Source organism: Tamandua tetradactyla, chromosome 7 (assembly GCF_023851605.1).
Source record: "Tamandua tetradactyla isolate mTamTet1 chromosome 7, mTamTet1.pri, whole genome shotgun sequence".
In the NCBI taxonomy this organism is placed as follows: domain Eukaryota; kingdom Metazoa; phylum Chordata; class Mammalia; order Pilosa; family Myrmecophagidae; genus Tamandua; species Tamandua tetradactyla.
In genome coordinates, this window is record NC_135333.1 from 23,357,665 (window position 1) to 23,382,857 (window position 25,193).

The 25,193-nt window shown below is 35.8% G+C and overlaps 1 protein-coding gene across 8 annotated transcripts in view; it reads left to right on the forward strand.

The window, feature by feature from the left end:
* Window positions 1–25,193, forward strand: part of RIC8B (RIC8 guanine nucleotide exchange factor B) — a 128,265-nt gene that overhangs the window by 77,691 nt on the left and 25,381 nt on the right. For all 8 annotated transcript variants that reach the window (XR_013179240.1, XR_013179241.1, XR_013179242.1 and 5 more), the window contains exons 5-8: window positions 5,482–5,710; window positions 6,459–6,554; window positions 13,235–13,379; window positions 21,597–21,741. Coding sequence is in view for 3 of the 8 variants with exons in the window: in XM_077168614.1 (XP_077024729.1) it covers window positions 5,482–5,710; window positions 6,459–6,554; window positions 13,235–13,379; window positions 21,597–21,741 (615 nt within the window). In the remaining 5 variants the exon portion in view is untranslated. The remainder of the gene's footprint in view (window positions 1–5,481; window positions 5,711–6,458; window positions 6,555–13,234; window positions 13,380–21,596; window positions 21,742–25,193) is intronic.

Here is a 25,193-nt window from a genome sequence, read left to right on the forward strand (position 1 = left end):
CTCAGGCCGAGAAAATGTCCCAATTAAAACAAGTCTATAAAAATGTCCAATCAAAGGCATCCGGTTAAAGAAGACTGATGAAGTTCAGGGTTTCTCAAGTGGAAGGGCACATGGTGAACACAGTCAGGGCTTCTCTCGCAGCTGAAAGGGCACATGGTGAACATGGCATCATCTGCTAGCTTTCTCTCCTGGCTTCCAGTTTCATGTAGCTCCCTGGGAGGCGTTTTCCTTCTTCATCTCCAAAGGTCGCTGGCTGGTGGACTCTCTGCTTCATGGTGCTGCAGCATTCTCTGCTCTCTCTGAATTTCCCATTCTCCAAAATATTTCCTCTTTTATAGGACTCCAGTGAACCAATCAAGACCCACCCAAATGGGTGGAGACATCTCATCACCAAATCCAGTTTAACAACCACTCTTTTTTTTTTAACAACCACTCTTGACTAAATCACATCTCCAGGGAGATTATCTAATTACAGACTCAAGCATACAGTATTGAATAGGGATTATTCTGCCTTTACGAAATGGGATTGTGATTAAAACATGGCTTTTCTAGGGTCCGTACATCCTTTGAAACCAGCACACCACCTAAATCATTAAAGTAAACTTTAACTTAATCAACCTACCTACCACCCCCTCCTCTCTTTGATTCAGAAGTTACACACACGCACTTGTGGCCCACAGTTGTATCTAAAAGTATGTTTTGATTTGCCCATGTGGCATTGGCTTGTACAGTTTTGAAAAGAAAAGTTGAATTAATTGCCAACCTTTTAAAATTATTTTACCCAACATCTGTATGACCAGTTTTGAAGAATTGGAAGATCCAGTAATACTGGCACATCCAAAATCAGCAACATGACTTGTGGAGCTCAGTGAAAAATGAAAATATGGGGTCCGTTGTTCAAAAATTATTAAGATTTTAATGATGGTGTTAGCAGATCAGTAAATCAAGCCCTCCCAAGTTTGGGGGTCCTGTGCAGTTGCACAGGTTACAGGTTTATGAAGTTGGCCTTACCTATATTCTTACATGTAGTAATCAGCTGGAGCTAAATTATGGCTATGTCCTTTAGATGAGACCTGTACTCTCCTATTATCCAGTAGTTTCCATTATCTATTTTGCCCTCCTCATATATGTTACCTACTTGTGCCCTGTAGATATTGAATTTTTGATACCCTTCTCCATTTCATCCTTTATACTGCCTACAGAGTAATTTTTCTCCAATCCTTATTTAATCATGTTTTTTTTTAATCTGCTTGAAACCCTTCAATAATTCTTTTTTTATATTAAAATAAAACATGTTACCATAACATACAAGATCCTTTTTAATCCTTCCTCCCCATTCCCCACACACATCCGTATACTTTCTGGTCTTATTACCTACTTAGGCCTCTTCTTTAGAGGCCTTTTCCTTTGCTTTAGGCTTTGGGACCTGTTTTCAGTTCCCTAGAGGTACCATATTCCCTCATTCCTCCAGATCTTTGTTATTCCCTCCTAAGTGTAATATGTTACAGTTTAAAGCTCCTTAGTAGTTACCATTTACTACATGCCAGGTAGTGTGCTTTGCAGACCTTTTTTCATTTAAACCTCGTATCAAACTGTTGGAGTAAGTGTATTTCCCTCTATTTTAGAAGTAAGCACTCTGAGAGGCCTAGAAGAGGTCATATAATTTGCCTAAGGCGTTTAATAAGAGATAACCTAGAATAATTTGCTCTGCAAATTATATTATGCTGCCTGCCTTTAGGAAAAGGAGCACCTAGCACAAGGCATAGTAAATATGCATTGAATGAATTAATTAAGGTTTCAGCTGGTCTTAAAGAATGAGAAAGTTCTAGGACAAGCAAACATGAACAGAAAGGAGACCACAGATACAGCACATGATAGAGAACATATAGAAAATGACTTAGAACACCATTCAGAAGCTTTCCATTTATAATTTATCCAGATTTCTCTTGCCACTTTCCAATTCACAGCTCTGCAACCTTATTCATATGCTTTCTTCTGAGACACCACACTTTGTTTTCATTCTGCCTCACTTGTTAGCTCTTTACTTCTCAGCCTCTGAGTGATGAAGTGCCCCCGGGATGAGCCTTTACAGTCTTTCAACTTATACTCATTCCTTTACTGATTGAATCCAATCTTCTGCCTTTAAATGCCTTCTACATGCTGATCACTTTTCAGTTTACATCTCCAACCCAGATCTCCCTCCCTGAACTCCAGACTCTCATAAATAACTTCCTACTAACATCTCTACCTGGAAGTTCAATAGACATCCCAAATTTTCCTAAATGGTCTTCTTTACCACTGGTGTTCTGCCAACTGTTCTCAATGCAGCAGTGGCCAGTGATTCCTTAGCATGTTAGAGTATCTCACCACTCAGAACCCTGCAGTGACTCGCATTTCACTCAGAGTAAAACCTAAAGTTATGATACCTAACAACACCTGTCTGGTCCCCATTATTTATCCTGTCTTACGTGCTACTCTCCTCCTTGTGTATAGAGGTTCAGCCATATCACCTTCCTTGCTGTTCTTCAAACATAGCACTGCCCTTGCCCTAGGTCCTTTGCTCTGGCTCTTACTTCTTCCTGGAATGCTTTTCCCCAGATATTCACATGGCTCACTCTCTAACTTCCTTTAAATTTTTTCTGCTTAAGTGACACCATCTCAGTGAGTCCTTCCATAGCCACCCTATTAAAATTACAACCCATACTTCCTATTTTACCCTCCTGTTTGTTTTTCCTCCTCCAGAACACCTTCTAGCATGCTATTTAGTTATTTGTTTACGTCTGTTGACTGTTCTCATTCTACAAAATAAGCTCCATGAGGGCATCGGTTTTGCTATTTTTTCCACAATGTCTGCCCAAAACAGTGCTTAGCACAGAGTGAGTTCTTAATAAATAATTACTGAACTGAATGAAATTAAATTGAACTTAAGTATTTACATCTGAAAATCTTTTGAAGCTCTTAAGATTGATTCAAATGAAACTTCCAGCCTGAAAATAATATACGTGAGCCCCAAATATGAAGATCCATTTGGCCAGTAAGATTTGTTAACAACTATAGGTGTAGTTATCATGCTCTTTATTGTTATTCTTCTGTGTAACAAACGTGCTATGCTGTTAAATTATGTTTAGTTCAGGGATTGATAAAGGACTGAATATTAGATGCCTTCTCTCTCCCACTACTAACAAGACTGTTTAATCAGAGCAGTAAGGAGCTCTAAACAGGCCTTGCTTTTAAATCTGCATATCAGGAGGGGGCTGGGAGCTTGAGCAGGAGGATGTCATGTCCCAGTGATTAATGGTCTCTAGGAAGCTGAAAAGGGGAGAGTAATATACACAGTATTTCTACCCCCTGGAGTAGGAATGCAAACACCATTGTGCAGATCTGTGCATAGTCACTGACTTCCTGGTAGCTGGAGAATTTCATACACTCTTCTACCACAAATAAAACTGTCAGAGAAGTGACAGAGCTCAAAAAGCTGGCCTTCCTTACTTAAAAAGAATAGCTCAAACACAGTGAGCCAGAAAATTAATTTTGTAGTTGTTTGGGAACCCAGTTATTTAATAAGAGATGAGGAAATGGAACTTTTTTTGAAAAGCCTTAAACTTCCAAATATTTGTTGAATCAGACTCTGTATTTGGTTTTTTAAATGTACTGAATTCCTGAAAGCTGCTTACTTTAAACGAATTTAAAGGGGAAGCATTCCTTTGTAATGAAATGGACCATCTTAAACTTTCCACCTGTGATCTTTGAGAATCATATAAACGATGGACTCCAGAGCTTATTGTCCTATGTTTTCAAGAAATCCTAGGAAATTTCAGAATGGCTTGGACAGTTTTGGAGAGTAATTCTAAGATAAATTTCTTTTTTTTCTTCTATCCACATTGAATTTGAGATATTTAATAACAATTTCCAACTGCTTAAGTCAGAAGTAAAATATTTAATGTAATATTTAATATTCCTAACTTGTAAGTAAGGAACTGCAGATATTTGCAAAAAAAAAATTAAGCTTGTGGTAAAAGTATTTTATTTTAACCAACTTTGATTGTTTATAAATAACCAGAATTAGAAATTTTGTTTAGAAGGTAGTTCATTGTTAGTGAGGACAATCAAATAGCTTGTATTTTACCAGGAATCATTAATTCATGGGACCTGTTAAATTATTTTTGCTCTTCATTCAGATTATTTTTGATGCCCAATACATTGTCACTCATTGTTCTTTGCATACTGTCTAATTTTAAAACTTTGATTTCTTATGAATTTTTGTTTTTCTATCATATAAAAAGAAAGAAGAAAATATTGTTCAGAAACTGAAGTCACATTTCAGGAGAAAGGAGAAGAAAAAAATTTTATTTTCTGATTTTTGTTTGTTTTGTTTTATTTTTGAGATTGTCACTTATCATCTAAATTAAAGGAAATAATATCTAAATTAATATAGCATGATTTAGATTAAGCCCTGAATTTGGCTTCCAGATGGTTTGACTTTTAAAATTACATTTGCAAGAACTTATTTTTAGTCAGGATGTGGTTATTTTTAGAACTGCTACTCTGTCCCTAGGAAATGTAATGCCTCTTTTCATTGTTGTTTATCAGGAAGTTCTGAGGCACAGGATAAGATTCAGCTGCATAGAACACTGCCTCTTCTTTTAGATGAAAGACTGAAATAATGCATGTAGAGAAATGGTTGACTTAGAAAATTATTAATTTTAAAATTGTTAGTATCATTTTAATCTCATACTATGAGTAACAGATCAAGGTTTTTAGGGAATTCTAGAAATACAATGTTTGGGTTCCCTCTACTGGTATACATCACAGGCTCTTGTATTCACTAAAACATAGAAGAAAGGCCTAAGGGATAGAAATTGTAATTCCAGCTTTTTTTGTTTGTTTGTTTGTTTTAGAGATCTGGCAAAGAGAGGAGAAAAAAAACACCATTACTCATTTTCTGCAAAGGCCTTACAAAAATGGGATGGTTTAAAAATAGTTTTCTACATCTAGAAAGACTAAAAAATTAATCCTGTAATATTTGGTTTATAAGTTTATTGCCTCTCTGATAAACTACTTACCTACAGTGCTTATTAAATGCTTTATGTTGTAATCTAAGAAATAATAAAGCCCCAGTGGATCCACAAAAGAATTTAAAACCCCAGGAAAAAATGCAAAGCTAGCATTATTGTCATCATAAAATTAAAGAGGTGACATTAAAGCTCACTAGTTCTTATTTTAGTATTTCAGAAGGTATCATGACATCATATGATTGTGTCTGTCCATTTAACATTTTTCTAATTTGTTATATGTATATTTGAAACAGTTTTCTTTCTTTTCTGCTAGTTAGCAAATGTCAAGTAATATTTAATCACTGATTTTGAAAAAGAAAAATTTTAATTGATTCCTGAAAGTTATTTCTGAACTTATTAATTATGTTTGTATTTTAAAGGACTATTCAGTCAGATTAAAATATTGCATTTTTAAATTGCTTTTCAGCAATGCAGTCAACCTTTTAAGCAATGTTCCCGTCTCTTGTTTGGATGTTCTCATTTGTCCATTAACCCATGAAGAAACAGCCCAAGAAGCAACCACTCTAGATGAACTGCCTGGTGATAAAACAGCTGAGCAAGAAACAGTTTTGAAAAATAATACCATGGTATATAATGGTATGAATATGGAGGCGATTCATGTTTTGCTCAATTTTATGGAAAAGAGAATAGATAAGGTAAGATTAAAATTGGAGGTTTTGAGAAGATGCCTTATAGACTGTAAATGTGCCATACATATACACCACAGGACATGATTTTAAGCTTTTTTTAATAGCTTACTTTTTGCCTAATTGTTTGTCCTTTGCTAAAGCATTTTATTATAAGATATGATAGATTGTTGAAACCAAGTAAATGGTAAATGGTTTAATCCTGAAAATTGTGTTGATGCAAAACTGAAATTGTGACAGGAAAAATAGAAAATTAATTACTCTTCCATATAGGTTGTTGTAACTCCTAGAAGTAAGAAATTATCCCCCAGATAACTTGATGATAAATACTTTCCATAATACCTGAAAAACATCTTCAGCTTTTCCCTTTGTTGTGAACTGCTTATCTTCTTTGGTCTACCTCTCACTTTGCAGGCAACTATATTAAAAGGCAGCAGGGCAATATGGATGGATTGCAAAACCTATTGCCTCATTTAAGCCCATTTGCTGAGCTTGTGATCACCATAGAAAAATGTGGAAAAATCCAGGAAGGACAAAAATGGGCATTAATAAACATAAAGATAACTGATAAAATGAAAATACTGTTGAGGAAATAACTTTTTAAACAGTTTGTAAAGATTTGGTAGCATAAGATATTTTACCCACCTCCACCCAGTCCCCTAAAAAAGAGCATTAATATGCTCAGCTACCTGACAGAAAACAGTACGGTTAGAAACTAGAAACTCAACTAATGTAGCATGTATGATTTTCTTTGTAGGGAAGCAGCTATAGAGAGGGTCTAACTCCAGTTCTCAGCTTATTAACAGAATGTTCCCGAGTCCATCGAAACATCAGAAAATTTCTCAAAGATCAGGTAATTAATGCATATTACATCTCAAAGTTAATTTTGTCTTTTTTTTTTTTTACATAGAACTAATAAGTTAAATTGGCTTATAACAGTTTTCTTTTAGAAAATCAGAAACACAGAAAAGTTAGTTTTAGTCTTTGAAGTCTTCTTTCTACTAAAAAAAAAATAAGTGATCTTAGGTATTTTTTAAGTCATGTGTTTATTAAATAAATAATTTATTGAGCATCTGGTATATATTATATTCTAACCACTGAAGACCAATGAAGTCTTTGTCCTTTTGAAGTTTACCTTATGAAAAGTAAACATATAATATAATGGTGAGTAGTGGTAAATTTTCTAAAGAAAGATAAAACAGTAAGGGAAGGGAAGACTTAGGGGAATAAAGAAGGGCCTCTCAAAAAAATAAATAAATAAATAAAAAGAAGAAGGGCCTCTCTAAGGAAATGACATTTGAGCAGAAATCTGGATAAGTGTGAAAAGAAGTCCTGAAACTATCTGGAAGAAGAATATACCAGATAGAACAAGTTCGAATTTCCTAAGATGAGAGGATGCTTTGATATGCTTAAGGAAAACAGGGTGCCAATATAGCTGGACAACTATGCACAACGGGGAGAGTGGTAAGAGAGGTAAGCAAGGGCCAAATAACATAAGGTTATTTAGGATTTGATTCTCTTCTACATAAGATGGGAAGGCATCAGAGTATTTTGAAAAGGAGAGTGATTTAATTTATATTTAAAGATGCTATATGTAGGATAGACTGTAGAGGAGCTTGAATTAGTTAGCACTGCAGTAGCCCAAAGGAGTTGATGATGAAGGCTTGGAGGAGATGTTAGTGGTTAGAATATAAATATCAGGATATTTTGAAAGTGGAGCTCAAAGAAGTTACTGATAGATTGCAATATAGGTGGAGGAAGAAAGAAAAGAATTAAGAGTGACTTTAAGCTTTTAAATCAAATCCTAATCATCAACTTTTAAATCAGGTCCTAATCCTAATCAGATCCTAATTGATATTAACAGTAACTGGAATTGACTTCTAAAATCCCAATATAAATATCCCACTCTCACCACTTTATCTTAGTACACTCCATCCAACACTGTTTCATCCCCATGAAGATTGTCAGTCTATCTTTTTTTTTCTTTTTGCTGTCTATCACTTGCCCCATGTACTTAGTACTTATCCAGCCTGGATTCCATCTGTGGTCCATAACTGTTATCACTTCTTTGCATTTATCTTTAACCAGTACTTCTCTTTCTTCCTCAGTTATAGTCACTTGGCAAAACCAAACTGATTAAATCCAACCTTCCACCAATTCTAGGCCTCCACCTGAGCACCTGAACATATCGAATACACCATATTCACTAGACTACCTTAAATTTAAGACTACCAGCTCCAAGTGGGCCCCTGGCATGCTCCAAGGTAACTATTTCACAACTCCTTTCTCTTCAAACCTCCAACATTCCTTCTTCTCTCCTCATTCTCATTTGTTAACTTCTGTTTTCTATTTCACTTAGAAATAAAGAGAACTTCATATATCCTCCACTGCATCTGCCATCTCTTTGCATCTGCACTGCCATATCTTTATCACAGTGGATGAATTTCTTCTGTCTGTGGCCACCTCTCCCCTCACACCCCAGATCCCATTCCCTCTCACCTTCTCACAAACTTTTCTCCTGCATTTATTCCCTCTCTATTCTTGCATCAGTCATTTTTTAAATGTACTGGATTATTTTTGTCAGTACTTAAACACCTTCCATCTTTTGGGGGTGGTGGTGCATGGTCCGGGAATCGAACCTGGGTCTCCTGCATGGAAGGCAAGCATTCTGCCACTGAACCTCCTGTGTACCCCATACCTTCCACCTTTAAAATAAAACCTTCCCTTAACCATACTTCCCAAGCTGCCTCTCCATTTCTGTTCCTCTTCCTCATCAGAAGGGTTTTCTGTACTCACCCTCTCTCTCCTTTTTCTTCATCTTTGTTTCTTTCTTGAATCTTCTGTAAGTAGGCTTTCATGTGTTCCACCCCACTGCAAAGGTATTTATCAAGGTCATCTGTCCAATATTGCCAATAGTCAGTTCTCAACTTTTTTCTATTGAATTCCCCAATAGAATTTTGATGTTGTTAAGTTTTTCCTCCTTCTGAAAATACTTTCTTTACTTGATTTACAGACATAATAAGGAACCTCTTCTTTGTTCGGTCTTTCTCTTCTTCCCAGCCCTGAATGTTTGAGTGCCCCAAGCTCAATACTCAGTTTTTGTCTCCATCTCCACTCATTTGGTGATCTCATTCAGCTCTCATGGTTTAAAAACCATCTAAATGGTTGATGACTTTCAAGCTTTTATCTTCAGCCCTGACCTGTCCCCTAAGAAGCTCCAGATATTGTACAACTAACTCCTGTTAGATGTCTAATAGGTATCTTAAGCTTAACATACCCCAAACTAATCTATTGATTTCCCATTCCCCAAACTGTTTCTTCCGCATCTTTCCACATTTCAGTACATTGTAGTACCATTACCCCATTATTAATTTCCCTAAAAATTAAATTGGGTTTTTTTTAACCTTTCATGTTTATGGTCAAGATTTAGTAAGCACCTTACTCTGTGTAGAGCCCATTAATAAATATTTCTGATTGGGAGGGATTGGAAAGTAGGGACTCTTAATTTTGAGGACTTTACAGTTTTTTGAGGAAAGAGAAATACCATAGAAGCATGAATATTCACTTAAGCCAAATAAACAAATTAATGAATTAAAACCATTTCCAAATTTGATTAAGACATTCTACCTTGATTAGGAGGACTAAATGAAGAATAATAAATGAAAATACTTTTAAGTTTTCTTTATTTTACTTTTTTTTACATGGGGAATCCAGGTTTATGGCTTAGATTTTCTCTGACCAAGACAGTTTTTTCAGTTTGCTGATGCTGCCAGAATGCAAATATACCAGAAATGGGTTGACTTTCTTTTTTTTTTCTTTTTTGGCATGGGCATGCCCTGGGAATTGAACCCAGGTCTCCAGCATGGCGGGCGAGAACTCTGCCACTGAGCTGCTGTGCACTGCCCTGGATTGACTTTTACAAAAGGGACTTATTAGGTTACAAATTCACAGTTCTAAGGCCATGAAAGTGTCCAATTTATGGCATCCAGAGGAAGATACTTTGACTTTGAAGAAAGGCCACACTGGTTTATGGAACACCTCTGTCAGCTAGAAAGGCATGTGGCTGGCTTCTGCTGGTCCTTGTTCCTGGTTCATTGTTTTCAGCTTCTGATTCCAGTGGCTTCCTCTCTAAGCATCTGTGGATTCTCACTTAGCTTCTCTGGGGCGAACTGTGAATTTCATGTCTTAGCTTAGCATATCCTAAGGTCTATGTCTTTCCAAAATGTCCATTTCTTAAAGGAATTCAGTAAGCAGATTAAGACCCATGCTGAATGGGTGGGGTCACGTCTCCATGGAAACAACCTAATCAAAAGGCCCCATTTATATTAAGTTTGCACGAGAAGAGCATGACTTTTCTGGGTTACATAACAGTTTCAAACCAGTACAACAATCAAAAAACCTATTTCTTAAACAACTTCTTTATATAAGACCCTGGCCACATATTGTGTAGATAGAAAAGATTATAAGACCTTCTCTTTGTCCTTGAGAAATGCTACAATATAGTAAGGAGTTGATGATACGTGACAAGTAAAAATAAAATTAAAGATATAAGTCACAGTACAGAAATCAGCTTTCCTTCTGAAGAGGTGTACTGTGGACCATGTTGACCAAGAAAAGGCAGAATTTAAAGTGGGAGATGATTAGCTTTGATATTTGTATAAATGGAACCATGGCTAATTAATTATTAGGCCCTGTCATAAATATCTATTAAATCTAACTCGTGCATCCCCAAGGGAAATTAGTCTTGAATATTCTGTATCTGGGCATGTAGAAAGGAGAATAGATGATAGAAATTTCTGACCCAGGTTGTATTAGTCTGGAGAGGCTTATAGAAGAGATGAGTGTTTAGTGGCTTTGACAGAGGAACTGGACAAAATTTGTAATAGAAAAGAAAAAAGCTGGAGGATAGTACTTGGTGAGAAATGGAAAGGGATCATGCATATGTGGTTTGTGTGTGGGTGTTATATAATGGTGATGACTAAAATTCCATAGAGAACTTGTTTTAAGGAACTAAAAATAGATAAAATGTTTGTGTGATAACCTTTGTTAATAAAATCTCTATTCTAGGGTGGGCAACGGTGGTTCACTGGCAGAGTTCTCGCTTACCGTGCCAGAGACCCGGGTTCGAGTCCCAGTGTCTGCCCATGTTAAAAAAAAAAAAAAAAAACAACTCTCTATTCTAGGGCTAGAAGCACCTACCGCTTGAAATCAGCTGTTACATATCTCATTATTTTAGAAATGGGACAGAGAAACTTAATATGGTTGGCTCAATGAAATAATAAGGATATATTATGTGATTACTTTGGGCCCAGTGTTGTGCTCTATCCTGCTGGAAATATTGAAGTATAATTCCATAAACAGTTTTGGTAAATGACTTAATTTGCCAAAATTTAGTTTTCATTTTTGTTCGTAGATATATCTCCAGTGCCTTCAGTGCTTTCGATACACAGTAGGCACTCAATATAGAAAGAAAGAGAAGGAAGGAAAAAAGTCAGCTGAGTAGATTAATAAAATAATATATACATAAAAGGCATAGCATATAATAGCTGTACAGTAGATTTTTATTTGACTTCATGTTGAATAAAATATCTCGATTTCCTAGAATAGTGCTTAGTTTGTAGAAGGCATTTAATAAATGTTACTTGAATTCTTTCTTTCTATCTTCAATCAACAAATATTTGTTGAATACCTATAATATGCCTGACATGGGAAAAATAGCAGTAAACAAACAGAAAGAAATCCCTATCACCATGGAACTTAATCTTGTGGAGGAAGATAGACAATAACAAGTAAATATATATTCTGTCAGGTGGTAATAAGAGCTAGAGGCAGAATAGAGGAAATAAGACAGAGAATGTTAAAGATTTTTTGTGTAGGGTGGTTGGGAAAGATCTTTCATACATGACATTTGATCAGAGACTTAAAGGAAGTAAGTGACGGAACCATGCAACTCTCTAGAAAGAGTTTCTGGGCAGATGGCATGGCAAATGTAAAGGTATCCCTGAGTTAAGAAAGTGGAAAAGCAGGAAAGCATGTTTAAGGAATTCCATGGGGACCTGTGTGGCTATAGCATCCTAATGAAGGAGGAGAGTAGAAATGAAATCAGAGATGTAGCAAGGAGCTGGATTACATAGAAACTTATAAGGCACTTATTAGGACCTTCTCGTTTATAATGACTGAGGTGAAAAGCCATGAGAATTGGAGGGCATTGAGAAGAGGAAAGACATGATCTGACTTTCAAAGGATCATCCTAGCTGCTATATAGAGAATAAACTGTAGGGGGACCAGGATGGAAGAAGAGACTAGTTAGGAGTTTATAGTAATAGTCTAGGCAAGAGGTTTTGGTAGCTTGGACTTGGTCATACCGGAGAAGTTAGTTAGAAGTGTTTGAGTCCTTGAGTTTATTTCTAAGTAGAGCCAACATAATTGTTGATGGACTAGATGTGAGGTAGAAAAGAGAGAGTGAAAGATATTTGCAAAGCTTTTGTCCTAAGCAATTGGAAGTTTGGACCTGCTATTCAGTTAGATGAGATAAGTACAGGAGGAGCAGGTTTGGTAGGAGCATCAAGAGTCCCATTTGGACATGTTTAAATTTGAGATGCCTATTAGAGTCTGGAGAGCAGGGTTAAAAATCAAGATAGAGGTTAATTTAGGGATCATAAGCATATAGAGACTGTAAGTCATGAAATTGGAGGAGGTCACCAATGGAGTGAGTGAAAATAGTAAAGAAGAGTTACCTCCTTGAATATTTCAACATTTGGAAGTCAGTAAGAGAAAAGAGAATTGGCAAAACAGGCAGAAACAAAGCAATTAGTGAAATCGGAGGAAAATCAGAAGGGAGATGTCAGATGGATGAATGGATAACTAAGTGAGCAAATGAACAGAAAGACTTAGTACAAGTCACATTACCTCTCTGACCATCAGTCTAAAATAGAGATAATGATGATGTTACCTACTTTGTAGGGTTACTGTGAGAATTATAGGTTAGTATATTTACACCTGTATTCCAGAGCCTGGCACATAGGAAGTGCTCAGTAATTAATAGCTATTTGTATTATAAAATAAAACAGCTAGAAAACATAGTATGGATTTTTTTTAGTAAATACTGAAAGTCCTGCAGGAATTCAAAGAAACTAAAATCAGTGACTCAGAATATTAAGAGAGTCTGCGTGGAAGAAAGAGAAACTTGACCCAGACTTTAGAATGGGTTTTGATAGGGACAAGTATAGTATTCCAGGTGTGGAGATGAGTAGAAACTGAGAAACTGGAATGAGTATAGAGTGTTGGTATAATGAAAAGGTGTTCTCCTTCAAATAAGGTATCATTACAGGCATGAAATTATTTGAGGTCTTTGTTTTATTTTTGTTGTTTAGTTTTATTTTTTCTGTTATTTGGAGGCAAACCTTTGTTGATTTTTTTAATGTTTTTTCCACTGAGCCCAGTAGAGATTATAGTACTGACTAGTTGCAAGGTACCACCCTTGCTTACTCTAGAACCTTCCATTGATGATGGTTTTTGTGTTTGTACCATCAGGTTTTACCACCATTAAGGGATGTGACAAATCGACCTGAAGTTGGCTCAACTATGAGAAATAAGCTGGTGCGCCTCATGACACATGTTGACCTTGGAGTCAAGCAAATTGCTGCTGAATTCCTTTTTGTCCTTTGCAAAGAGAGGGGTAGGTTGAAATCTCTTTGCCCTCTGCTTTCTTATCTTTCCATGGAAATTTGAGAAATTTTCCTCTTAGTAATGCCCGTCTCATTCTACTTTTTCCTTAGTTTCATATCTATTCTAGTAGAGGGGATGAAGAGATAATACAAATTAATAATTTAAAAGTATTTTCTATATGTTTCTAAATTCAATGAGTCATGCAGACAGATGCATTTCTAAACAACCTTATATTTAAACTTTGCCTTCTCTATCCTTAGCCTAGACTCCTTAATCTTGATGGGTCAGGACCTGGAGCCATTATGAAAGTTTTTCTTAATCTGCTACTGTTTTGATAACCAAGCAGAAACGTCATTGCAATAGTTTCGTTTTTTTCCTATTTAATTTCCCTTGGGATTAAAACTATAGGAGTATTGGTTTCTTCTCTAAGTTCTTAAATCAATGTATACTTACTGAATGTGAGCTATGTAATATACTGAAAGTACAAAAATACATAAAATAAACTCATTACATTTAAGATACTGATAAGAGAGTGATAGAGACTGTAATAGAGAACTATATTACAGTGTAATAAATACTATGATACTATGTAAAAAGACTGTCTTCTGAGATAGCTCTAACAGTTAAAAGATATTTCTTAAAATTGTATGGATTCTTTGCTCTGCAAAAAACAAGTTCTCCAAACAAGGAACTTTGACTAATTTATTCAGATATTCTGTTCACCTATTTCTTTGTTCAACACCTACTTTATAAATGTATTTTATAGTACCATCTAAGAAGATTTTGTATATCACCTTCTAAAAGGTACCCAGTTTTGCAAATAGATAATTTGAAGATGGGAAAGTCCACTCACTTCTCCCAAAATACTAAATCAGTTGAATTCATTAAGCTTCATTCCTGACTGTTTAATCCAGCCATTTTAGTTCCTGCTAAGATGGTATATTAGCAACATAATTTGACCATTATAGTAATGATGATAATAAACATAGCTATTATATATTGAAAAGTATCATGTGCTTGATATTCCGTGCATAATCTCATTTAATTCTCATTAGGATTCTCTAAAGTAAATATCACTATTACTCCAATTTCATAAATGATGGAATCTTGTGCTTGAGTCTTTTAATAACTTATCCAAGATCAAACAGTTCCTTAGGGGAGGACCCAGAATTTGAGCCCTCTCTTCTTTTCATTCTGCCATATTTCCTCTCATAATACTTTCTTTCACTATTATCATAGACAAGTATTTTTGGGTTTTTTTCTTCATTCAGTTATTTCATGGTTTTGAGAAAAGACTGATTTAGCAACATCTTGGAATTAAGCGGTTGGCATAGTGCTTTGCATATAGTAAGTTATTTATACGTATTGGCCGAATTGAATTGATGGTTCTGAGATCAGACATTAGCTGTTTTTAAAGCAATTATATGTGTATATACATAATCTAAACCACACGTATCTATGCATTGGAAAAAGTTTTGTAAAAATATACACCAAAATGGGGAGGTGCAATGGTGGCTCAGTGGCAGAATTCTTGGCTGCTATGCTAGAGACCTGGGTTTGATTCCCGGTGCCTGCCCATGCCAAAAAAAAATATATATATATGTATGTATGTATGTATGTATATACCAAAATGTTGTCAGTGGTTACTTCTAAGTAGTAGTAGGATTACTGGTGTTTTGTTTTGATTTGTTTTTAACTTTCTGTTTTTTTAATTTTTTCTACAATAAACGTGTACTTGTATTAAGTTTTAATAAGGTGAAAAATAAAGCTTATTTATTCTTTAATTACATATACAAATATAATCACTTTACTAATGAGTTAGTAAGTGTCCTGGCAAATGTGGTATATGCATTTATAAATGAATTTGGTTCATTATTTTTCATTTGAAATAGTTAACTTTGTTCCCCCTTGGACCTAATACTTGAGATCCTACCTTTTGAGTCCAAAGCCAACCCGTATAAGCAAAAATTTTTTTTTCATTTGAACTTTGAGAATTTTATATATATAATCATCCACTTTCCTTCCAATTTGATTTTAAATTTAGTAGGTTTATTCTTCTGGAAATTCATTCATTCAAAAAATATTTTTTGAGCTATACCCTAGGAAAACAGAGGTATACAAGATAAACAATCTTATTTACTTTTTTTATGTAAGGGTCACAAACACGAATGCCTATATCAACTGTAATAAAAGTAGGTCAAGTGGACTTGGGCGTAAGAGGATAAATGAAGACTTTGACACTTTGCTCATTGTTGGGGAGACATTGGATTGGGGTGGGGGGCAAGAGGAGGGTGAGATACTGGAAAGAGGACATAGCTGCTATTTAGCTCCAGTTGATAGTCAAAAAGGAACATGTGGCTTTATCAGAACATTTGGTGTTATCAAATCTGCCAAGTTTCTCAAGAGAAGCCAGAAATCTGGATTTTTACATGAAATCTCCCAATTTTTTTACTATTACTTACCCTCCAGATTCCACTGAAAATGTTCTCAATTAGGTCACAAATTACTTAATTTTCAAAAACAATGGATTATTTTAGTCCTTCTCTTACTACATCTCTCATAACATATTGACCCACATTCTCACTTCACATTTCTCTCTGAATGTTCTCATCATTTCCCTTGACTTCTGCTTCAGCCTATTTGCTGGTGATACCCAAACTGATGTATCTCCAGCCCCAACCTTTCTCCTGAGCCCCAGTCCTATATATCCACCTGCTTACTAGCCATCTCCAACTAAGTTTTTTTGCTCCTTTTCTGTGAAAGGCACCATTGTCTGTTTAGTTGCTAAAGCTAGAAACCTAGCAGTTACCCTAGATTCCTTCTTTACCTGTAGATCCAGTAATCACCTAGTCATACAGATTTTACCTCCTAATATCTTTTTTTTAATTACCTCCCATTGATTCCTACCACTACTGTCTTAGTACAGGCCCTTAAAACTATTTTCCTAAAATTTTAAAATAGCTTACTAAACTATTAAAATAGATCTCTCTGGGGTTTTTTTAGTCAGGTTTTATTCAGTGTGTTTTCCACATGGCTAACAGAGGGATTATTCTAAACACAAGTATAATCTTGTCATTTCTCTATGTAAACTTCTAATACCTCCCTGTCACCCTCAAGGTAAAATCTAAATTTGACCTCCCTGGCCTACTTAAGGAGCCTGTTCTGAATCTTCCTTACTTTTTCTGCTTAGCTGTCCTAAATTCTTTATTCTTGCCTGATGATGCTACACTGTTTCTTGACATGTCTCTATGGCCTAGCAGCTGCTGCTCTTGTACAAAATACCCTTCCCCATCTTTGTTAGGATAGGGAGCTTTACTTATCCTTGAAAACCAGCTTAAGGTCATCTTTATGAAGACTTCTCTGACCATCCCAGGCATTTAATCATTCTCTCCTTTGTTCCAGTCTTTCTTATCTTAGTTTAAAACTTTTGACATTTGCTATGCTGTAATTCTTTGTTTATTGTTGAACTTGCATTCTGGATGTTCTAGTTTGCTAGCTGCCAGAATGCAATATACCAGAAATGGAATGGCTTTTAAAAGGGGGGATTTAATGAGTTGCTACTTTACAGTTCCAAGGCCGAGAAAATGTCCCAATTAAAACAAGTCAATAGACATGTCCAATTTAAGGCATCTGGGGAACGATACCTTGGTTCAAGAAAGCCAACAGCATTCAACGTTTCTCTCTCAGCTAGAAGGGCACGTGGCGCAAACATGGCAGCATCTGCTGGCTTTCACATGGCTCTTCCAAAAAGGGACTCTCTCCAAAATGTCTCCTCTTAAGGATTCCAGCAAGCAACTCCACCTTCAGTGGTTAGAGACACACCTCCATGGAAATCATCTAATCAAAAGTTACCACCCACAATTGGGTGGGTCACATCTTCATGGAAACAATCAAAATGCTCCCACCCAGCAATATTGAATGAGGATCAAAGGGCATGACTTTTCTGGGGTCCACCACAGATTCAGACCAGTACTCTAGACCCTGGGTTTAATTAGGTTGGAGATCATGTTGGATTCATCTTTGGATTCCTAGTATATAACAATGTACCATACGAATAGTATGTACACCATAAATATTTGATGAAAGAGGAGATTTTTGTGCTCTCAATGAATTGCTGGTGAATACACTCTCTTGAGTAGGTCTTCATATAAAGAAATAATTTCAACACACCCTGTTAAGTGCCATCAAAGAGGAATACATGAGGAACTATGGCTACCTGTAAAAGAGAATGACTTGGCAGGGGTGGGGGAGCATGATCAGAGGTTATCAGAGAGAAGACTTTATAAAAGAGGACAGAGAAATGGAGAAATAGTCTTGGTACATACAGCGAAGAATTACTAGCTTAAGGTGTGTGGAATCCACAATGTATAGGAGTAGATAAGGTTAGAAAAGAAGGCAGAGGCCAAAAAATGAGAGCCCTTTAGGGCTTTTGGAATTTGAGCTTTGGCCTTTAGGGGAGACATTAAAGGTTTTATCTAGGAAGGTGATACAGTCATATTTTTGTTTTAAAAGATATCTCAGACAGTTGTATGGAGCAAGGAATGGAGAGACATAAGAATGTAAATAGGATGACCAGTTAGGAAGTTGCTAGTATAGGACTTCTAAACATTGCAGTATTTGACTAGAAGGAAAATAATTTACTCAGAGGAAAGGAATGTTCTCTAGGTAGGATCTGGTACTGGGTAATGGAGTGTTTTAGTTTGCAAAAGCTACCAGAATGCAACACACCAGAGATGGATCAGCTTTTAATAAGGGGATTTATTTAGTTGAAAACTTCTAGTTCTTCAGAGGAAAGGCATCTAGCTTTCTTCTGAGGTTTTCCATTATATAGGAAGGCACACAATGATGTCTGCTGGCCTTCTCTCCAGGCCTCTGGGTTCCAACAACTTTCACTGGGGTGATTTCTTTCTGCATCTCCAAGGGCCTGGGCTGAGCTGCGGGTGCTGAGATGAGGTATGCTGAGCTGCTTGGGCTCGGCTGCGTTGCGCTCTCTCATTTAAGCACCAGCCAGTTAAGTAAAACGTCATTCATTGCAGCAGGCTTGCCTCCTAGCTGACTGCGGATATAATCAGCAACAGATGAGGTTCACGTACCATTGGCTCATGTCCACAGCAGCAGAACTAGGTGCCTTCACCTGGCCAAGTTGATAACTGAATCTATCACAAGGAGCAAATTCTTTTTGCTTTCATGGTATTGTGATTAAAAACACACACTGTGGGTGCATGGGTGGTACAATGGTAGAATGCTCGCTTTCCATGCGGGTGACCCAGGTTCAATTCCTGGGCCATGCACCTAAAGCAAACAAACAAACAAAAAGACATATGTAAGCAATTATATGTGGCTACCAGTGCAGTTTTTACTTTGTATGGCACAGCTGTGGTTGCTTTCCTCTGTTCACAGTGCGCTCTAGCATCCTAATAAAATGATGGTGAGATATTTCTTGCAACTTTTCAGTTAAAGACTGATTTGTTTCATTTCTGCAGCTGTTTCACGTGACTACAAAGATTATTATGATAAAGTATATATACATATGTTTGTGTTTCTTTTTTAAGAACTACCCAGAAAAATCTTCTTTGCCTTAGCAGCTCACCTGAATATACAAATTTAGTCAGTTCTCCTTTTACTACTTTCCCAGTATCAAATAGGATATTGTATAGTGTGTTTTAAAATGTGCTATAGAAAGTAGCTAGAAATGCTCTACCAAATAACATCAAGCAGAAATTCACTAAAAGAATCCTTCTCACTGTGAGCATTTTGTATTCCATTTGTCTTGCCTCCTCTACTCACCCACCTCCCTTTTTTAGATATTTTATCCTATTAAGTAAAGTTCATTTGATTTTATAACAATTGACTGTAGCCTTTTCTATTCTGATGGCAAGATGTATCTTAAATTATCTTTGTAGCCCACACTATCTGAAACAGAGTTGACATATAATGTTTGTTCCACTGAATGAGCAGTAAACTTTATTTTCACAAAAGTACCCAGGCTTTTAACTATTAACTAGATCCAGAAGGTTTTTCTGCATAAGATAGTGGGTTGTTATTCTGTTTACTTCTGTTTAATTTATTTTGGCCTTTCATAATCTCTGCAGTCTTAAACTATTTTAATATGGTAGCCATTCTAGGTTGTTAGCAACATTTTGTGTTTGTGTGGGTTTTTTTTTTTATTTTATTTTGCCTTTAACTACGTTCGTTTAAGCCATTTATTCATATCTCAATTTAGACTTTGACAATTTTGGTGAATATTGTTTTTCTGGAGCCACTAAATATCCTTATTTATTAAAATAAGTCATCAAAAATGTTTACAATAAGCATATCAGTACCATGTGGATTCATATCTCTGATCCTTATGTTTCAGTGACCTTGTATCTGACCATGTCATTAAGCTTGTATCTGACCTTAAATATTAAGAATACCTGTATATACTGAAGATTCCCTTTTTCACTAATAATCCATTAAGGATTCATTAATTTATCTGAACCACTCCATCTTGGGGAGGCCAGTTATATGAAGGAACATACCAGATTAATTCTGAGGGCTTTTCAAATGATACCACTACCATCCCTCATTAAATTCTAATATGATCCTGTCCAGCACACGCTGGGAATTCTTACCAGAGAGACCACAATTAGGTTCTTACGGATTTTAGGGTAAAAAATGTTTGAAAGCCATTAGTTCAAACTTCATTTAATCTATTTATATTATAAACTATGTTTCTTTTCCACAAATTGCACAGATTTCACCAGTTTGCTATATTCTTTGAAAGCAGGGCTTCCTTTTGTCTTTAAACTACCTATTTCAGGGTCAAGGGCAGTATTCTTCACATATTTGGAAATTTTCAACAGTCACCTGTGTCCTGGGGTATTTGCCCTATCATGATTCCTACTCTGACCATTTATGTCACTTTTCTTTAACCCCCTATCTCCCTACCCACTCTTCTTTCAGGAAACTAAAATCATTTTAATTGCCCTTCTGTGAATCTTCTTACAGCTTTATTTTGTCTCTCTCTCTCTCTTTTTTTTTTTTTTTTTAGTTCAGTGATCTGAATTACAATATTTCAGATGTAGATTTCACTATGGCTTTATATAGGGATGAGAGAATGTGTTATATTTGCTTCCTACAGATATCTTCAGGATGACATTTATTAGGATTCTACCAAAAGTCTAAGTAAATTTCCCCAGTTTCTGATTGAATTTTCTAGTGTTTCCCTTGAAATTATACATGAAGAGAAGGAAGTTCTCCTAAACAAAGCTGCTAATGCTTATTTAGTACCTTTTTTAAGGGTCCTCAGAAATCACCACAAAAAGAAAAAAAATCCTACAGTACAGAGTTCTCCTGCAAAAATTTTATGTGTCTAAGATATCTCCTTATACTGAGGATAGAGTAATACTTAACAAAGGACCTGCACCAAATACCTCATTGGATTCTTTTGTTGTTGTTTGTATGTTTGTTTTGGTTGACTAAGATATAGAAAATCTAAAATGAGTACCTTACTCAGTATTAACAAGAGAAAAAATAAGTGGTTATTTGTGCCAGAAACTTTTTAAAGCACTTTCCATGTATTTACTTGTAAAATGGAGAATGTTACAATTTCAGTTTTATAGATTAAAAAACTGGGGTACAGAGCTGCAAAATAGCGTGCCCAAAGTCAATCAGCTAGAAGGTAGAGCCATGATTGAAATCCAACCAGTCTTAATTCCTGGGCTTATCTTTTTAGTAGGCCTCATGTGCTTACCTGTTGTTGCTGACTTTAAAAAACAAACAAACAAAAAAACCCAGTAAGTTAGCCTATCCTATTTGCTACTATTCTGAAATTTCTTTATTTGTCAAACGTTTTCCTCCAGTTCCTAAAAAGAGTAAAAGAAAAATCTTATATGCCATATTGATAAAACCCAATCTAACCTTCACTAATTCCCGTTTCTTATGATCATTTCTCTAACACTGGAGAGATAAATAAGATAAGATCAGAAAGTTAAAACACCACCCTTAGAAATGGCCCAGTGTTCATAGAGGCCCCACTTCTGCCACAGAGTGTGTTCAGAACCTGAAAAAAATCTTCTGGATCCTCAGAACACCTCTGAGAATTTGTCACTGCCACAATTTTAATACTCTCAATTTTAAGATTTACTGCCATGGCATATTTCCAATCTCCCTGTGTTGGGGAGTGGTTAGTGATGATTGTGAGCACCTGAGGACTCCTATCTAAAAACTTTTTCTGTTTTTGCAGTGGACAGCTTGCTGAAATACACTGGCTATGGGAATGCTGCAGGACTGTTGGCGGCCAGGGGCCTCTTGACTGGAGGAAGAGGAGATAATTGGTACTCAGAGGACGAGGACACAGACACTGAAGAATACAAAAATGCAAAACCAAAGTATAGTATCAAGTTTCTATTCACCTAACTATGCTTGTGCCTTTGAATTGGTTATTTGCTTTTCACTTCCTTTTCTTTCATTTTCCAAGTGTTTCTTTTCTCTTGTGGATTTGGAGGCTTTCTCTTTAATGGATTTTTTAGGGACAGCTTATAGTTAGTGCCTTAGAGAGTGACTTTAAGTGGTTGAGGAGAGAAGTATTGTAAGAAATGTTCCATTGCAATTAATATTTTCAACATGTTCACTGTCCTCTCCCAAGTACGAATGGAACTGGTGTTTAGATGTCTGCTGTCATATGCTTAAATAGTATTACTGCTTACTATTTGCTTTCCTTTCCCTAGGTTGTGATTGTATAAGGTATAACCAACACCAAATATTTAGGTTGGCTATTTGAGGCTGTAGTCTTCCTCGGAAATATAAATGTAGATACCATACATTCTGGTCTTCTCTCTTGCATAAAAACCCTTTGGATCAATAAAATTATGACAACAAGGCACATTGCTAGCAAAAGGAAAGAAGTCTGGCCTCATATTGAATTTGAATCAAACTCTTAGAGAATTATTTTTTAAAAGTTGCATTAGTGTCCTAAGTGGCAAACCAGAAACTTATCAAGTCTTCTGAGTCAGTGCCTACAAACCAGAGACACTAATTCTTTTATCCCAAGACAGGCAAACCACCTCTCCTTCCTTCTATTCTCTCTCCAGCCTTTCCATTGTCCTTCCCTCCAGCCCTACCTCAGGTAAATTGCTTAGCTTCCACTTATTGGGAGGTTTTTGAACTCAGTTTTTCCTGGGTTTCATTATTGACCTAATAAATGTTAGAAAATGGTGTACCTTTATTTTGGCATTTTCAGTGATGTTGGCATGCCGTGTTTTCTACAAGCAGTCTTCAAGAAAGATCCATGATATGTATCTTGTAATAGGTGAACAATAGAAAAGTATTACCTGCAAAATTATTAAAAAAAAAAAAGTTTAGATTTTTCCTCTTAACATGAAAGTAATGTGTTGTCAGGAGTAAAAGATCAGTCCCTAATCTGATGTATATGGCCTGTTTCTTGGCAAGTTAGATCTGAGTATCTGTAGGTCAGTGTTACTTTTAAGATCCCCACTGACACCAGGATCTTGTTGAGTGTGTCTTAGAAACAAAGACTTTTGGGGAAAAAAACTAGTATTAAGGAGAAAGTTCTTAAGACTGCCACCATTTAGATATAAGTTGGGCATCTCTGTGAAGTATTTGAAGCTAACATAGAGGAGTCTTACTTCATTCTTTCCCTAATTATAGAAGTCATCATTCTAAAGTAGTCTTGCTAGCTCTTCATTTTTCCATTCCATACATTTCCATATCAATCCATTTGAAACATTAAAATATACTACCTGAGAAATCTCTTATTTTTAAATGAATTAGGCAGTCACAGTGTCCCACAGTATGTAGTCACAGACTACGTCTCATGAGTACTTATGGTTGATGTTATTCAATCTCGACGTGAATTGTTGATTTTGTTTCGTAGGTGACTTTATAATGATAATAATCATATATTTACCAAGCACCAAAACTACTGGAACAAAAACTCTGAGTCTCTCCCATTAGTAAGGGAAATGGCATTGTTACATTGTGAAAGTGTTAGATTTCAGGAAAGCACTTTTTCTTTAAATCAAGGGCCAACATGTTTGAGATTGTTATTGTCTTGGCTCTGTGTCATAGGAAAATTCTATACCTAAGGCCTTACATCACTGATTGGAATCTTCTTCAGCCTTTTGACCTAGTTTGTTCTTGTTTCTAAGAATGGTATGTTAGTATGGTCAAAATAGTCACCATTGTGAAGTCTTGTTAAATTGTGTTTCTAAAACATTGCTCATTACAAGTATAAAAAATGTGTCAAGTTAGTCACATCCCTCCCTTTCAGGTATATTTGTACCTGTTTTTATCTTAAATCTTCCCTCCTCAAGGTGAAAAAGTATGGCAGGGTATTTATTTTTAAGCAGTTCTTCAAATGGTCCCTGTGGAAGTGGTGGTAAACAAAAGTACAACGACCATTTGTTCTCTGGGAAATGATCCATAAGCTCAAAGAATTTTTTCCCTAGAAATTGTTAAGAAAACTTTTCTAGGACCCTGGAGTTTTACCAATCTAGCCAAGTTATAAAGTTAGCATCTGAAAGGATTGCTTATTCTTCTACCCCCAATTACCCTTCAACAGTGAGAGTTCCCAAGATCATAGTCTGATTTTCTTATTATGCATTTATTTACAACAGTTGCTAGACTTGGCAGAGACAGGGAAATTTCCTTTCCTCTAGTTGGCCTTAGTCCTAATGTCAAAAATGTAAGTGGATTCTGATTAATGCACCAAGGTAACCTGTAATCCTTTGGTGGAATTTGAAACCAAGAATTATACGGTGCTTACATTCAGGCTACAGGAGACAGTTAATATCACAACAATCCTTTTTTATCAAAATAAATGTGTTTAATGGACTGGAAATGGCTTTCTGCAATTAGTGCATTTAGACAAAATACGTTCATAGAATTAAGTTACATGCCACACAGGTTTTTGGTATTGTATAGCCAGGTACCTTAAAAATTTTCAGCCTATACTTTGATGCTATACCAAAGGGAAACCAAATTCCTAAGTTCTAATTTCTATACCTATTTCTTTTATGTCTCTGAGCATAGAGACTACTTGACTATGTGGTATGATTGATATTATATGTAATATAGTATAATATATAATTCATATTATATTTTATATAAAATATAGAATTATATATAACTAATTGATATGGTTTGTACATTATTCCAGACATTAATTGAAAGATGTGTGTCTAATGACATTTGACTTATTTTAGATTGGTGGCTTTCAGGGAGGGTTCACAGGAGCCTATGCATCTAAAAAAGGTGTCTTCAAAGGGCTGCATTATGAAAAAGCAGGAGGGAATGAAGGGCCAGGAGGAGAAAATAGCCAAAGTCTCCCCTAAGACACTTCCTTAAACTCTTAACACTCTACACTAATTCATAATCCCACCCAAAGGCTTGAAAATCATTGTACTAAGCAAACTCAGGGCTGTTTCCTTTTTTGACTGTATTTATCTCAGCAGTAGCTATAGCAGCAACTATATAGTTTCTTCAGCACAAGGCAAGAGATTTTTTTTTCTGTCATGATTTTATTATACTATTGAGTCAAGACGCATTAAAATTGTCCCCATATATTGGTGTTATATGAATGCCGGGATTTTTTTGTTTGTAATATTTGTTGAAGTAAATAAACCAGAAACCAGGACCTGAAGATTTTTCTTGTTTGCACTGTTTGGGCTGTGATAATATATTTAAGTATAGTAGGATATAACTAGCATTATAGAACTAGAATTAATTGCTATAAGCAGTCATGAAAGGTAATCTAAATTTTGATACCTAGACAGCCAGAGTTGAAAATAAAATGATTGCTACTTATGCTATGCATACTCTT